Source organism: Mustela lutreola, chromosome 1 (assembly GCF_030435805.1).
Source record: "Mustela lutreola isolate mMusLut2 chromosome 1, mMusLut2.pri, whole genome shotgun sequence".
Classification (NCBI taxonomy): Eukaryota; Metazoa; Chordata; class Mammalia; order Carnivora; family Mustelidae; genus Mustela; species Mustela lutreola.
The window spans coordinates 193,611,387-193,628,054 of NC_081290.1; the positions used below are offsets into that span (position 1 = coordinate 193,611,387).

At 46.7% G+C, this 16,668-nt stretch overlaps 1 protein-coding gene across 1 annotated transcript; it reads right to left on the reverse strand.

The window, feature by feature from the left end:
- Positions 1–5,571: 5,571 nt before the first annotated feature.
- On the reverse strand, positions 5,572–10,497 carry BSX (brain specific homeobox). The gene is made up of 3 exons (XM_059155993.1): positions 10,153–10,497; positions 7,902–8,098; positions 5,572–6,852 (listed from the first exon to the last, which is right to left on the reverse strand). The coding sequence occupies exons 1-3, from the start codon at positions 10,412–10,414 to the stop codon at positions 6,613–6,615; spliced, it is 699 nt and encodes a 232-aa protein (XP_059011976.1). The 5' UTR covers positions 10,415–10,497; the 3' UTR covers positions 5,572–6,612.
- Positions 10,498–16,668: the final 6,171 nt, after the last annotated feature.

Sequence of the window (16,668 nt, forward strand, 5' to 3'; positions counted from 1 at the left end):
AGATACCAAAAACAGCAGTTCAGCAATTATTTAGAAACATGAAGACAAAAAAACTAAACTAAACAATCACCCTGTACTGGAAACCAGTTGCCTCTGTAGTAAAGAGAACAGGGAAGGGGACTGCTTCTTTTTAAAATAATCCTTCTAGAACTGTTCGCCTCTATAAACAATGTACATGGGTAAATGATGAAACTCAAGTCTTTAAAATTAAATGGAGAGAACTCAGAAATTAAAATAGACGGGAAATGAACAGGACAATCATAAAGTATTAGGGTTTTTTTTTTCTTTTAGCTTGTAAATTGTTCATTTGAAACGCAGAATAAAGCGCTACTTTTCTATCCTTATTCCTGTTGCTTTCTACAGTTTGTTTCCCAACCCATGTCAAGCACTGAAGAAGAATAAGGATTACTTGGCCATTCTTGAACTTCTGGTTGAAATACTGGCAAGTGTACTTAATCACTTTCATTATTGGTAGCCATGGAAGCTAGAGAGAGAATGGAGGTTACAAATATTCAGATAATCCCTAAGAATTGTGTTAGTCAATATTTTTAAACCACCCTTGCTTATTCTTGTTGCAGAGATACATTCCTAAGGGGTGTCTTTAAAAAAAAAAAAAAAAAATTCTTAAAAGCTTCAGGAAAAAAAGCTTGTATCTTGGATTTCCCTCCTAGATCCTTTACTGATAACAGGCAATTCAATCTCTTAATAGGGCTCCCATAGATTTGAATTATACCTTCCTTCCCTACAGAACATTTATGTCTACCAGGAGAACAGAAACCCTGGGGCAGGACAGGGGTGAGACAGGAAAGAGGGAGAGAAAGAACATTCTAAATGAAGTATCCTCAATGCAACTACATGGCCCTATACGGCCCTATTTCATCCCAGACCACCATGCCCTCTCTTAGTCCACACAATAAGATAATGACGAAGAGAAAAGAAGATGAAGTTATTTTAAAAACTAATTAGAAAGGGACATAATAACCCCTCATAATGATAGTGATGGAACACAAGACTAATACCTTTGAGTTAGGCGTGTTATTCTTGCCGTAGTCCTATGAAGTGTGGGATCAAGAACCAACCTGAGGGATGCCTGGGTGGCTCAGTTGGTTGAGCAGCTGCCTTCTGCTCAGGTCATGATCCCGGTGTCCTGGGATCGAGTCCCACATCGGGCTCCTTGCTCGGCGGGGAGCCTGCTTCTCCCTCTGCCTCTGCCTGCCATTCTGTCTGCCTGTGCTCACTCTCGCTCTCTCTCTCTCTGACAGGTGAATAAATAAAATCTTTAAAAAAAAAAAAAAAAAAAAGAACCAACCTGATATGTTCAGATCTATATTGTAATTCATTACCTTCCTCTAGCATTTTTCATCTAACATCTCACAGTAGATACTTTTTACTTCATATCTCCTCACCATTCTTAAAGAACACTCTCCTCATATTTCTGATACCAAGTAAGAGACATAACATAATCCTGAGCAAAAGGAAGGCTGGAATTTAAGTCTCCAAGTTAAGCCATCTAGCCAGTGGCTATGATGCCAAATCCAGCAGCAACTACACAATTTTGCGAAGAGTGTAAAAAGAGAAGGCTCACAGAAGTAGAAACAAAATCATGGAGGAAAAGTTATCTGGTGTACACACTTGGAATTCTAGGAGGAGTAAATAAAATAAAGAAAGGTTTCTTTGGGAGTGAGAATTAAAGCCAGAAAATACAATGGAGAGAATCTGGACAGAAAACAGAATCATACCAAATTTTTTTTGTCTCCTAAATATTTATTGGAATGATCACAGATCTCTACAAGTATTAATTTGTAACTCAAATTAATCAGTTGTAGGACATTGAGCAAGTCAATCTCTCAGACTCTTAGTGGCCTTATCTATAATAAGATTAGGCAAAATTTTTGGTTTCATTTTTCATTCTACTCAATATGTGAACCTTCTTTAAAACATCCCGGCAAGCAGTTACCCAACTTTGGCTTGAATGAAAAGGGCTAAGGGGCTCAGTACCTCCTTAACAAGAATTAGGATTTCAGATGGTTCTTCATCAGAAGTTTTTCCATAAATTGATCTAAGATTTTACTAGATGATTTCCAGCTAATTTTAAAATTTTATATCCAAAATTACTATGCAAAATCCTTTCCTCTACATGATACAAGAACAATAGCTCCCCCCTGCATATCGCTTTTATCACGACATGAATTAGTGGTAAAGTAGGATCATGAAAACCAGCTTCTAGTCTGAAGTTTGTCACTGTCTCTTTAACACTGACAAGGCATTCATGATACCTGGATCTTAATTTCTTCTCTTATAACAAGAAGGGCTTAGATTTTTTTAAAGTTCTCTAACACTAACCATCCCTTCCTATCTAGTTGTCCGTAACCCAGTGATCCTCACTTTGTTTTCTTACTTTCTCAAATGGGGCATTGGAGACTTCCTTAATGAATAAAAGAATACCCTTTTCATTTTCTGGTTCTCCTAATTCTTATTGTTATAGATACATTTATTTAGAGCACATGAACTGGAATCTTAGTGAGAGGACAACTTTAATAAGTTGGAATTTATAGTTCCTTTCCTACAAAAAGAAGACAGGCTATTAGGATCTTAAGAGTTAGAAAAAACCAAACCAGTTCACCTTCTCACCAATGAAGAACCGTAACAGAGCCTACCAGCCTCTAGTGTTTTGCTTTCCAGCTTCTGCTCAAACTTTTCCAGTGAAAGGTGCTTGGTGTTTTCTGGACTTAGCCTGTTCTACTGATAAACAGCACACTACTGGCCTACAGGAGGTATGCAAATGTTCCAAAATCTGTTTCCCTGGAAACACCCATTGGCTCTGGTTCTGCCTTCTTTAGCAGAGCTGCATAGATACACCCCTTGATACCCCTGTAACCATCAACTACAACTATCATAGCTAATCTCCTCTCCCACCCCTGCCCAATACTCGGCTTCTCAAGCTAAGCAACTCCTACTCCCCTATGTTTTCCACACATTTTACTATCCAGGCTTTTGTATACCGGTTGACGTTTAGCTTGTCAACAGCCTCTATAAACTGTGATGCCAAGAGCACAACATAAATGTCAAATATTTCCTTAATTCATTACTTCTGCATATGGCCTGAGCCCAGCTCACGACTAGGGGGTCACCACTCCAACTCAATACGTTTATTGCCCAATTCTCTTAGCACCAAAAGCATTCTGCTTGCTCTGTGCCTCCACATGTCTTTAGCTCTAGTTACCAAAGGCATGGATGGGAGCCAGTCCTCTACCTTTTGAAGTGGTGTCATGAATTCCAATTGATTATTTCTTAGTGCCGCTATCCACTAATACCGGGGCAGAATGGTATACTGGACATTTCTGTTCTTAGATCACGTGGGCCGAAATAGAATCAAGAGTCCTTCTGAGAATCTGTGAAATGAAGTCTATTGCAAACAGCGTTAAGAACAAATTCAGAACAAATTATTTACTCTATTTGGGATTACATGTAGGACGATGTGCCCACCTTGGCTATTTTAAGATGTTTCTATCCCTTCAGAATGGGCCTATGTCTTTAATATACCATAGTGAGCGTGATTTTGTCAGATCTTTACCACCAAGTCAAAATGAATTGAGGCAAAAGCTGAGGTAATTCAGACAAAATACCTCTTCAGGCTTTGATCAGTGTTGAAGGCCAAAAACAAACACTGCCATCATGCTACATTAAATTGAAACTAAATTGTGTCTATCCTCCATATCATCACTAACCCGCTGTGTATAAGAAAAGGAAAACCAGGAGAACTTTGCTATTGAATTGTTTGCCATCAATTTCAGGGAACACGATCTGATGAGAAAACTGCGCCCTTGTGGCTGGTGCTGCAAGTGCGAGCTGGCCAGGAACAGCTACAAACAGAGGACCATGATATGGCAGAACGAGCATCTTTCCATGTTTAATGCTCATGAATCAAAGATACAGCCATTCCCTGGGCTCCAGGATTCATTGGTTCTGCCTCCAATCAGGCGGAGCTGTGCCCTTGCTGACCATGTATCCCATTTACCTGCCGTTTCAAAAGATCATGAAATGTGCCGAATCTGCTTCTCTCAGAGCTAAAATAAAGCCTGGCTTCTTCTTGTGAAGACAGAAGAAAGACCTAAATGTCTTGAGCTTTTGTGTTTGTGTTAAGTATCTAATTAAAAATTTTTTAAATGTCTTCCAAAAACATAGTATTTTTACTCACTTTAAGGTTCTCCCCAAATCTCTTTTAGTAGCTTTTCTAGTATTACAAGAATGGGAGATTCTCCCCTCATGTAATAGTATCTACTCTCCCTTCCAAGTTGTCACAAATCACTACCCATCCCCATAACCAAGTCTTTTGTCTTATTGCAAAGCACTAGCCCAAAACTCCTGCCTTAAAAAGGTACTGTCATTATTTGAACAGGGAGAGAGGAAAAACTGAAGTGTAGATTTGTTTTTAATAGCACATCTAAGCAATTTAAATCTATGGGAGAGGTGTTCATATAAAGTGATAGAGACAAAATGCTGACCGGTGCATTGTTGGAAGAAAATAGTGTGTTGGACAAAGAAATGAACAAGGAGTCAAAAAAAGAATTTTTTTTTTTTTTTTTTTTTAGTCTTGCTTTGACTTCAGCTAGTACTAATTTCATAGGTAGATCTTTCAGGCTTGCCAACCCTTGATTTACTTAACTCTGAAAAGGAAAACTAGTCTTTGTTGTCTAGGACTCACTAGGTCTTGATTGATAAAGAGTGCTTTGGAAAATCCAAAGAGCTCTACAATGCTTATGTTTTCAAAGCAATAACTTGATCTCCTAAATGATGCCGGCTGGATAAAGATCTCACCCTGACACTTATCTTTGCCTAAATTAATGTTTCCTGGAACAAACCTGTAGGGGGGGAACACACACACACACACACACAAAAGGAAAGAAAAGAAAATGAAAATTTTCCTCGGGCTATATGCATAGAACTTACACCTAGAGGAATATTTAGGATTCATCCTTTTAGAACAACAAAGACAAAAAAAAAAAAAATTAACTGTAACCCAAGCTCACACAGTCATAGTCTCTATAATTATTATTCATCGTTCGAACCCAAGGGTCGTGATTCTACTTAGCCACACACTCTTCTCCAGCCTTCCAGGGCTCACTTACCTAAATACACAACCAGAGCCAAAGGAAGATCGGAAGCGAAGCTCTCCTCTGGCAGGTTGCTAGACCTTGTATTTGATAAGTATACCGGGTGCGTAGGGTCATCACACAGTTTGTTAGCGTAATTTCGAACTCCAGATATCAAGGGGGCTCTGTCCCTTCGGTATTTGAGAGTCCAAAAAATACCATTTGCGGTGACTTTCCACACAGGTGGAACTCAAGACCATAAAACGATTAAAAACAGAAAAATCGGGACGGGAGGGAGGGATCGGTCAAGGAAAGGTGAGGAGCCCAGTTCGCTCCTTTGGAAAACAGGACACTGCCTGGGGTTGGGGGGGGGGGGGCGTGCGCGGAGGAGGACGCGTTCACAAACGATTCCCGGAAACTCGGCTCGTTCCCAGTTTTGCGCAGCGATCCCTTTATTATCTAAAGAGACTGCAAGCCCGAGGAAGAGAATAGGAGACCTCCTAGGGGAGAGGGAGAGGGGCGACGCGCTGGGCCAGACTCCTGCCCCACCGCAACAGTCCACACGCTGGGGCACGTCCGGAAGCGGATGCTTGCTTAGTTTTACTCCCGCTAAAGCGCCGCATTCCCTAAAATGCAACGAAAACGAGCATTTCCGCACACAGCCCAAGGAACACTCACTTTTAAAATAGCAGTAGCCCACAGGCCGTGTAAGAGTTGCGGGACAGATACAGCCAGGTCGGGAGGCAGAAACTGCTCGGTAGGTTTTCCTGTCCAAGTTTCTGGCCGCTCGTGGGCGCCGCTCGGTATTGGGACTGGGGGAGGTGAGGCGTGTAGAGCGGGTGTCCCCGGGGGCCACAAGCTTAAGGGTGCCTGGGTGCCGAACCGGAAGCTCAGGAGGGGAACAGTGAAGGGAGAGGATGGAAGCGCCGCCCGGAGGAGGGGTTGTCGCCATAGTTTTTGAGTTAAGAGATGTGTAGTGCGGGAACCCCAGTAGAAGGTTTGTGGCTAGCAGCCCGCGAGTCTGTCCGGCAAAGACAACTTAAGCATTTGGTTTTCGTTCTACCTGGATCCCCGCAGAGCGGACGGCCCACACTCCGGGTCCCTTACCTGCAGCCAATCGGTCTACCCAAGGAACGGCAAAAGGTCCGGGTGGAGAGGTCTCGAAGCCTGGACAACAGAGCTGGGGGCAGGTGGAGTAGAGGAGAGGACCGAGAGGGTCTGCGATCGCGGCGGACTTAGAGCCCAGGGTCCAGCTTGCGCCACTTAAGACGCGGGGCGCGGGAATGAGCTAACGCAGGTGCACGCTCGCCCGGCAGGGAGCCCGCGGGCGGGAGGGGGAGGAGGGCGTAGGCCGAGCCACGGGGCGCCGCGCGGGTTGGAGGGTTGACAGGTGTGTTTTGTTTTTGTTCCAGGAACGGATCTTCGAGGCCCGCCCCCGACCCGAGTCCGAGCGTTCCTCATCCCGGAGGGAACCGCTCCCTGCCCCGCCGCGTGCTCCCCGCCTCCCCAGCCACGGGGCTCAGAGCACGTGCGGCCCTGGGCCCAGCTCCCCCTCGTCCCCAATGTCCACCTCGTCCTCGGGCTCGGTCAGCACGAAGGGGCCAGCGGGCAGGCCCAAGCGAGCCTCTGCACCTGAGGCCTCGGGGCCGCGGGGGCTGCCCTCAGGGCTCTCGGGCCCATCTGGCGCTTTGGGCTCGTCCTGACTTTTCCTCAGCTGCTTTTTATGCTTCATCCGCCGGTTCTGGAACCACGTTTTCACCTGATTTCAGGGAGGAAAAAAAAAAAAAATACAACCACGTCATTCCTTCAGACTCGTCGTTACTAGGATCTGAGAGATGGCTGGGGGTTAGGAAAACGGACCGCACCCATTCAGAAATTATCCAAGAGCTGTGAGAGTCTCATTCTTGGGTTAAATCACACCTGAACTGCTCACAAGTTACCGTGTTCGGCTGAATGAGAATCAAGCATCCTAAGGCTCCTGGAAGTAATTGTCCAAAATAACGATCAAGGACAGAATGGAGTGCTTAGTTAATACTAATACTGTTATCAATTATAATTACAAATAGTAAGTGCTGCGTGGATGAGTCTCCTTTATGTTTAACTTACACTCCCCTCATTTTGGCCTCTAAACACCTGGTCTTGCTGGACAGGAAGATGAGAATCAATCTTGCTGGTTCTCATCAGAGAGAAAAGTCAGGGGCGCCGGCGTGGCTAACGATTTCCCAGAAAGTTGGGCTCCCAGGTACAGAGAATATAAGAGAGAGGAACTGGAGGAGGGAGTTTGAAGGTTGCAGATGAACAGAATCTGGAAGATGAAAACCGTTCTCCCTCTCAAAACAGAGCGATAAGTTGGGCGCTTACATTACAGTGGGGGAGTGAGGAGGCTGGATTGGAGGATTTGCGCCTGTGAGGGAGATTAAAATAATAAGGAAAAAAAATTCCCTGTGTGGACTTCGCTCAGGACAAGAACCCGTCTAGTCTCTAATTTTACGTCGGACCAGGGTTAAAGCCGGATCGGAGAGGAGAGGCTGGGCGGCAGAGAACTAATCGTTCGCAAACTAGGCGCGCTCATCACGAACGCCGAGGAGTTTCTCGCCCCTGTCCAGAGCTTGCTCGAGCGATGATACTTCCGGAAGTCTGCCCTGAGGTTGGAGGTGTCGGTACTTTTACTAAGGATCTTTGGGGAAGCCTAGAATAAAGGGGAGGGGGTCACTCCCACTCGAGAGCTCGGCACTGGGTGCAGAGGTGGTAGGACTTAAGGGGAGAGGAAAGAGCGGCGGAGATCAGAACTGCCCCTCTCGGGCCCACCTGCGTCTCGGACAGGCTGAGGGCCGTGGCCAGCTCCACCCGCTCTGGCGTGGACAGGTAGCGCTGGATCTCGAATCTCTTCTCCAGGCCGGAGAGCTGAGAGTCCGAGAAAACCGTGCGAGCCTTGCGGCGGCGGCAATGCTTCCCGGGCAGCTCGGTGTGCTGGGGATGCGGGAACAGCGCCGGCACAGGCACCCCTGCAGAGAGAAAAGCCGCCGAGTGGTTAAAGCGCGATCCCCGGGAGCCACCTCCAGCCGCACTATCCACCCCCCCACCCCCCACCCCCGGTCCCCGGCGCCTCCCTCCGCTTCTTGCCTCCGCGAGTCCCCTCGTCGCCCCAAAGCTTCTCCAGCCCTTCTCCCAGGAACCGCAGGGGAGGGGAAATAAAAAATGACAAGAACAGCGCTTGGAGATCTTTATACGGCAGGTCGTCTAGACCTACAAACAATAAACAGTAAGTCAAATGGAAAAGAAAAATTTTAAACTGGAGGCCTTAGAAAATGTCTTCTTGGAAGGACTCTCGCAGCATCTGGCAGTCCTCTGTGGCGCGTCCGAAGTTTTCTTGCAAATGTCGACTGGACCAGTAGCTGCTCTGCCCAGCTATCACCCTGCCTTATCCCTAAGGACACTCTGTGTCGTTCTGGGGCTGGTAGAGGCATGAATGTGGCCCTCCTTCCCAACCTAAAAAACACCGTTCTCTTTCCCGAGCTGCCCCCATTCTCCCGCCTACGGCCAAAGGCAACAGATAAAACTCTCTCATCAGGAGCTTTTCAGAAGCAAGAACCAGGCGCAATTCCCGCCTGGCACGTTCCATTATCAGTTGCAGGGGACCGCTGGGGACCCCATCTCTAATCTTATCTTCATCCTTTTTCTTATTCTTTCTCTTCTTCGACCCTAAGCAGAAGCACTGAAGCACTTCCCTCCCCGATTAGGTCAAGGGGAGACTTCTCTTGTCTTTCCTGACCTCTGCAGGCATTATGGTGTCTGAGACACACCAAGTAAACTACCACAGACATCAGTTTGTCAGTGGGATGGAGGGGGGGCAGTGGAGGAAACAAGCAATTCTGGCACCCCAGGCTTTGGCCACTGCTATTTGGGGGGAAGGTGGGTGCAGCCCAGAACAGGCTGTCATGGGCCAGGAAGTGAGGCCAATAAAGATGAACACCAACACGCAGGCTTCCACACAGCTTCTATAAGGGCCCTGCCAACCCAGTGCCTCAGAATCTGGGTTTTACTGCTTCAAAAAACTTTTAGCTTTTGTCTTAGATTCCAGAGCATGCATTTCACAAACTGTCTCGGGCCCTGGCGGAGACGGAGTTGTTTTCCCACTTGCACTCTGCATCTGGACTCAAGGAATTATTATACTGCAATTGGAATGAAAATATCGTGTCAAAGAAGAAAGCACGAATGTCCTTGCGGAGAGCGGCAGAAAACATCTGGGTATTTCTTCACATCTCCCGGTCCCAACCACTTTGCTGGCCCCAGTCTTTGTCATTCACGGAAAATCAAAATCCATGAAATCAAAATACTTTGGCTGGGGGCTCCAGCTTCACCAGCAACCGGGGCATGGGCAGCTGAGCCCAAGATTGCAGAGTTAGACGGTGGGAGTGCAGAGGGTTAATGAGGAGCGGTGTCCCTCCTCCCCACCACACACACTTTTTTTCTTACCCTTTCCCCCGCTGTTCTGGTCAGGTCAAACCTTCAGTCCTCAGAATATCCCAAACCCTCATTCACTCTTCTAAGCTGCAGCAGTATATCCTCGAATGCTCGGCGCCCGAGAGGAGAGCGCTGGACCCGCTGGAGCCTTTTGAGTAAATGAGCTAGAAAGTGGAGTTCTGCTTCATGGGGGTGGGGGGGGGGGTCACGGGTCTCCCCTAGAGCAAGGGGAGGCAGAGAATCAGGATTGAGAGCTGGACCACAGTGACCAGGAAGACCACCAAGAAGGAGACTGAGCGCTATACACTAAGAATATTGTCAAAACCTCCACCTCCACCTCTTGGCTAGGAAGGTTTCCTTCATTATAAAGCCTGTGGAGAGACTGCAACTTATCCCCAATGGGTTGGCAATGCCTCAAGGGAGCTCTGCATGTTCTCACCCATATATGACCAATGTTCCACTGTCACTTAGGGAAGGAAGCTGACAAGCCAGGCCAAACCAGCTCTGGCCTTTCCTCAGCTCTACCACAAGCTTAGGGTCTGCACTGGGAGACCTGCTCTTCCGCTCCCCAAACCTGGAGTCCCCTGTTACTTACCCGAGGTGGTGAGGAAATAAGGGTGGTGATGGTCTCCCTTATGCAGAGGGTGATGGGGGTGAGGAGCCAGGAGGGTGGGTGTGGGCATGAGGGGGTAGCCGTAGTCTAGCAGAGGGACCCGGGAGGCCAGAGAGCTGGTGAAGTGGTCAGGGGCCATCTCCCTTAGTGGCTTGGGCTTGTGCAGCAGGATGTCCTCAATGAAGAAGGACGTGGGCCTCTGAGAAGACGCTGGGTGTAGAGGAGCAGTGAAGTTGAGGTTCATCTTGAGCCAAGCGTCTGTCACAGGGTGAAGGCCGGGGACGAACTGTAGGAAGCAATCCGTCTCCGCAAGCCTGGTGGAGCGCCGACAACCAACCTCCGAGGCTGGGAAACCCCGCGGCTCTCTGCCGGGCCTGGGCTACCCCGGGCGCTGGAGAGGCGAGAAGACAAGCTCCTGGGTAGGTTGGGTCTATGTGTAGAATTGGCAGCTTCAAGAGGGGAGCTGGGAGAGCCAATGGCAAGGCTGCCAGCGGCGGAGGGGAGGGTGCGGTGGGCTCGGGGCGGGGCGGGGAGCTGTCCGCCGTGCTGAATACGACCCGCCAGGCCCGGAGAGAGCGGAGCAGACAGGGTCCTTGCTCCTACGAGGTTGGTTTCACCCCCTCAATTTGAGGGTTTTTTTTCTTTTTTTCTTTTTCTTTTCTCGCAGGCATTTTATTTTTTTAAGGTTTTATTTATTTATTTGACAGAGAGAGACACACAGTGAGAGAAGGAACACAAGCAGGGGGAGTGGGAGAGGGAGAAACAGGCTTCTGGCTGAGCAGGGAGCCCGATGTGGGGCTCCATCCCAGGACCCCGGGATCGTGACCTGAGCCGAGGGCAGACGCTTAACGACTGAGACACCCAGGCGCCCCTCTCTCAGGCATTTTAAAAGAAAGCTAAAAAGAAAAATCCTGTCATTCGACAGACTTCCTTTAGAGAGCAAAAAGCACCTAAAGGGTCCCAAAGCAATAGGGATAAGGCATTTAGTTTGGCATTTGGGCCTGGGTTGTCCAAGTTTAGAGACTTGCTAGCAGGATGGAGAAGGGAAAGAGTGACGAGAAGGTCCATATTTGCTACACCCAACTTCAGTTGCTGGCTGAGGCATGGAAAGACTGTTGAGGTAAATAAAAAAATGTTGATGACCATAACACTCTTTCCCTCAGTTATAGAGGGTGGTATGAGGAAAGTCATATCTACATTAGGAAGTAATTTGGTCTGTGTAACTACGTCCAGAGGTAGTTCTTAATGCCAGCCTCCATCTCCTCTCAAATGTCCTTTACTTCCCCATCATCCCGCTCACACAGCTTTCCTATTTGTCACGCCACCACTTTCAACCTTAACCCACCCAAACAGTTGTCCTAGACTTTTGTCTCAGTTCTTTCCCAGCCTTTCTTCTCATTTGCCTCCCTCCCAATCTTTTGGGTTTTTGTTGTTGTTGTTGTTGGTTTTTCCCCCCTTTTCTGTTTGCCTCTTTCTAATCTGTCACATTTATTTCCCTGGAGTCAATTTGCTAAAATTAAGGTGATCATCTACAGCACAGCATGGGTAATTTCAGCTCGCATCTCTGAAAATTGCTCTAATTATTGATGTTAAACTCAGGGAAATTAAAAGAAGCCACTTCTCTTCCATCTCCCCATTTTTAAGCTCTAATTTGTTGAAATCTAGTCGTCATCACAATTCCAATCACTACTGCTAATAGTAAAAGTGTTTTAATAGAGACTGAGTCCTCACAACCCATGCTATTAGATAATTAGAGGAGGTGTTAGAAAGCCAAGTGCTAATCCTTGGGCGCGAGGGTAGGATTTCCATCTGATCTAGCAGGTAGAACAAATTAATTACCAGAATCAATTAGGCCCAAACTACAGTGCACCAGGAAGTGGGAGACTCGTATTCTGTATGGATGGACTGGTAAATGGTAAACAGATGAGGAGAGTGAGAGGAAGGGGGAAGAAGAAAGGAGATAACTTTAAAGTAAGATCTTGGCAAGAACGCTTTGTCCTGGGAGTCTGAACTGTGATTCATTCCTCCCTCCCTCCCTCCCTTCCTTTCTTCCTTTCTTTTTAACTGATGATAATGAGTAAGGACTGAAAACCAGAGAGCAGACAGCCTCAGAGAGGGAAAAGAGTAGACTTTCAGGGATCGTTCCTCCCTCTTTAACCCTGGTCTATTGATCTCCCGCAGGGCTAGAGGGAAACCGAAACCAAGCGGACTTGTGAAGTGGCGCTGGGGGTGAGGATCCACACTTTACTGATGCCCACTTCCCTCTCAATGAGAAGAGCTTACCCAGCAAGTGAAAGCCAAGCTGTCCGGTCCCCTAAGACCCTAAAAGCCAAGTGGCTACTGAGGGCGTGGTGGGTGTACAACCAGCCTTTGGTCTCCGTAAACAGCCTAGCTGTGTCTGCGCGTTCCCTACGCTCAGTCCCTACACAGACTGTGGCTACAGATTTGCACCCAGCCTTGGGGATGGGATTTCAATCTCATTCCAGAGCTGAAACTATTTCTGTTTCCCAAGCAGAAGTTGAAGAGATTATTGAATGTCCCTTTGGAAACAGGGGCAGTAAAAAATGTCTTTGGGTGACTATTACTTTGGAACCAAGGCACTGCAAACCCTTTCTCAGAATTCTGCCTAACACAGGTAACCAGAGTGTTCTCGGGATCCAGAGAAGGGGAGGGAAGGGGAAGACCGCCTGTTTGGTCCTTACCCTCGCCACTATTTCACATAGGCTACACTCAGCTCCCTGCTTGCCCCCAAAGCTAAGGCTGTGTCTTCAGACCCTGTGCCCGGAGGAGACGTTCCCCTTTTTCTAGTTCCGCTCGCACTGGGACTTGCTTTCCAGAGCTGAGAGCTGAGGGCCACCTAGGTAGGGAGACTTAAAGGCATTCCCCTCCGGAATCCAGCTATACTACCTTTGCCACGACCCCAGCAGGAACCTAAGAAGTAAGAGACAGAGGGAGAAAACATGATAGCTAATGGAAAGCCTTGAGAACTGTAGGACTTTTCCTTCCTCTTCCTATTCCCCTTTCTGCAACCAAGGGTAACAAAGCTCAGTCGTTGAGAGTCCCAACCACCCACACCAACGCAGTTCCCTGGGGATGCAGAGGCGGGACCACGGGATCGGAAGTGGAGGCGGAGACAGGGATTCCTCAGTTGCCACCCGTTTCCCAGAGGGAAAAATCCCTTCTTCCAGGATGCTCAATAATCACAGCTTGGGGCTGCTTGGGGGGGGGGGGGTTCTGGGACCTGACCCCTGCCAGCAAATGTATAGGTAAGCTGTACGGGCGGGTCTTGTCTTGAAGAAGTGCCTGTTGGGTCCTAGCCTCAGACTCCTCCTAGTGCTATGGCCCACACACTCAGGGAAATGGAAAAGGCAAGAAAGCTGGTAAGGGGGCGCCTGGGTGGTTCAGTGGGTTAAAGCCTCTGCCTTTGGCTCAGGTCATGATCTCAGGGTCCTGGGGTCGAGCTTCACATCAGGCTCTCTGCTCAGCAGTGAGCCTGCTTCTCCCTCTCTCTCTCTCTCTCTCTGTCTACTTGTAATCTCTGTCTGCCAAATAAATAAATAAAATCTTTAAGAAAAGCAAGCAAGCTGGTAAGTTTCTCTGCTGTGGAGTTACTGCACAGAATGGTGGAGAAACACTAGGATCACCAGAACCCATTCTCTATGCTCCCCTCAAGGCCCCTGTGTGGGCCATCCTACTTACTCCTGCCCTGGAGTCAGAGCCTCCAGACCTTCAGGGCTGCCTGGCCCCACCCCTTCAGGGCCACCTCCTGCAATGGGTACAACTTATATTTTTTCAGAGAGCTTGTAAACCATTTGCTCCTTAAAAGCAGAGATGTTTCATTGCCTAGATTATCTCTAAAGTATAGATCAGCACTCTCCAATAATGTGAGCCACAAAGGTAATTTTCAATTTTCTACTAGTCACATTTATTTTTTATTTTATTTTTTAAAAGACTGTATTTGTTTATTTGACAGGGAGAATCATAGTGAGAGAGGGAACACACAAGCAGGGGGAGAGGGAGAGGCAGGCCTCCCCCTGAGCAGGGAGCCCGATGCAGGGCCATCCTTGGACCCTGGGATCATGACCCTGAGCTGAAGGCAGCCACCTAAGGGCAGTGCCACCCAGGCACCCTTCTACTAGTCACATTTACAGGTGAAATATTAATGTATTTTATTTAGCTCCAGTATAATAAAAATATTCAACATCTAATCAATATAAATATATTGAGATTTCTTCATATTTGTATTCTTTTTTTTTTTAAGATTTTATTTATTTATTTGACAGAGAGAAATCACAAGTAGGCAGAGAGGCAGGCAGAGAGAGAGAGAGAGGAGGAAGCAGGCTCCCCGCTGAGCAGAGAGCCTGATGTGGGACTCGATCCCAGGACCCTGAGATCATGACCTGAGCCGAAGGCAGCAGCTTAACCACTGAGCCACCCAGGTGCCCTGTATATCTTTTTAAAAAAAAAGATTTTATGTATGTATTTGACATAGAGATCACAAGTAGGCAGAGAGGCAGGCAGAGAGAGAGGGGGAAGCAGGCTCCTTGCTGAACAGAGAGCCTGATGTGGGGCTCAATCCCAGGCCCCTGAGATTATGACCTGAGCCAAAGGCAGAGGCTTAACCCCCTGAGCCACCCAGGCACCCCTTATTTGTATTATTTTTTAATACTAATTTTTCAAAATCCAGTATGTACTTACTGCACATCTCAATTTATACTAGCCATATTCTAAGTGCTCAATAGCCACATATGGCTACTGGTTACCTATGGGACAGCACATGGCTAGTTAAATGCCACAATCCCTTCTACCCCTTTCCAGAGCAGACAGAAAATGGAAAGCAGTTGCTGAAGCTAGCCAGGTACTTTCTTATGCTTGTTTTTTTAACTGTGCTTTACATTTGATTATTGTGAGTATTCACTGAGCATCCACTATATGCCAGGCTATTCACTGCACACCTTCCCAAGCCTTCTCCAAGCGTTAGGAGATTAAATAAATGTACTTGCATTACATTAATTATTAATCCTCACTTGACTAAAATCTGTCACCTAGAACCAGCAGGCTGGAACTGTATGCTAGGCTGACCCATAAAACAAGAACCTGCACATTGCCCTGGGCAAAAAAATAAAAAATAAATAAAATGTTTTTCCCCCTATCTAACCCACAAGATCTGACAGAGTTCCTGCTATGGTCTCAACTGAAGATTTATGAATCCCAAGAGAGAAAAGACCTGCTTTTCAGGGAACGAATAATTAAACAGTCCTTCTCTCCTTCATGTCAGCCGCATTTAAAACTGTCATCTGAGCTGGAACTTGGTTTCCCAAAAAGATGACTCTGTTGATGATCAAAGGAAGAGACTGGTTCCATTAGCCCAGGTGCCTATATAGTGGCCTTCAAAATAAGGGAAGAAATGTATTTTAGAAGGATCTGAGTAACATACTTTACTCATAACATTTTGTATTATATTGCTTGCTGTCTGTTTCAAGTTACTTTCTATCTCAGTACTTTATTTTAAGTACTATCAAAGTGGATGACATGTCTAGAGAAAGAACAGGAGTCGCTGAATGCTTCCTGCAAACGCATCTTCAAATAATGCTTTTACACCAGAAATTAGGATGTGAACTCACATAAGAACACATTCAAGGATAGGATATCCAACTCACAGTATTCCTAACTTAAGAACCACTAAATCCATCCTGTTTACTCATTCAGGATGATGTCAGTGTGTAGGATCAAAACTTTCATTTCTTTCTCAAAGTTGTCTTTTTTTTTTCCAAGATTTTATTTATTTGAGAGAGAGAGAAAGAGAGAACATGAGTGGGGGAAGGAGCAGAAGGCGAGGGAGAAGCAGACCACCCCTCCCCCGCCCCCACCACCTGCCCCTTTTGCTGGGCATGCCAAAACCATGAGCCCAAAATGGGTCTAAGTCCCAGGACCCTGGGATCATGACCTGAGCCAAAGGCAGATGGTCAACCAACTAAGCCACCCAGGTACTTCCCAAAGTTTTCTATGCTGCTTTGGCATCTCTATTTATTTATTTTTTTATTTTTATTTTTTTATTTTTATAATTTTTTTATTTTTTATAAACATATATTTTTATCCCCAGGGGTACAGGTCTGTGAATCACCAGGTTTACACACTTCACAGCACTCACCAAATCACATGCCCTCCCCAATGTCCATAATCCCAACCCCTTCTCCCAAGCCCCCTCCCCCCGGCAACCCTCAGTTTGTTTTGTGAGATTAAGAGTCACTTATGGGTTGTCTCCCTCCCAATCCCATCTTGTTTCATTTATTCTTCTTCTACCCACTTAAGCCTCCATGTTGCATCACCACTTCCTCATATCAGGGAGATCATATGATAGTTGTCTTTCTCTGCTTGACTTATTTCGCTAAGCATGATACGCTCTAGTTCCATCCATGTTGTTGCAAATGGCAAGATTTCATTTCTTTTGATGGCTGCATAGTATTCCATTGTGTATATATACCACATCTTCTTGAT

Coding starts and splice junctions, on each gene's coding strand:
- BSX (XM_059155993.1), bottom strand. CDS start 10,414: ATGAACCTCAACTTCACTGCTCCTCTACACCCAGCGTCTTCTCAGAGG. Junction 8,099..10,152: donor TTATTTCCTCACCACCTCGG/GTAAGTAACAGG, acceptor TTCTCTCTGCAG/GGGTGCCTGTGCCGGCGCTG. Junction 6,853..7,901: donor TCAGCCTGTCCGAGACGCAG/GTGGGCCCGAGA, acceptor CCCTGAAATCAG/GTGAAAACGTGGTTCCAGAA.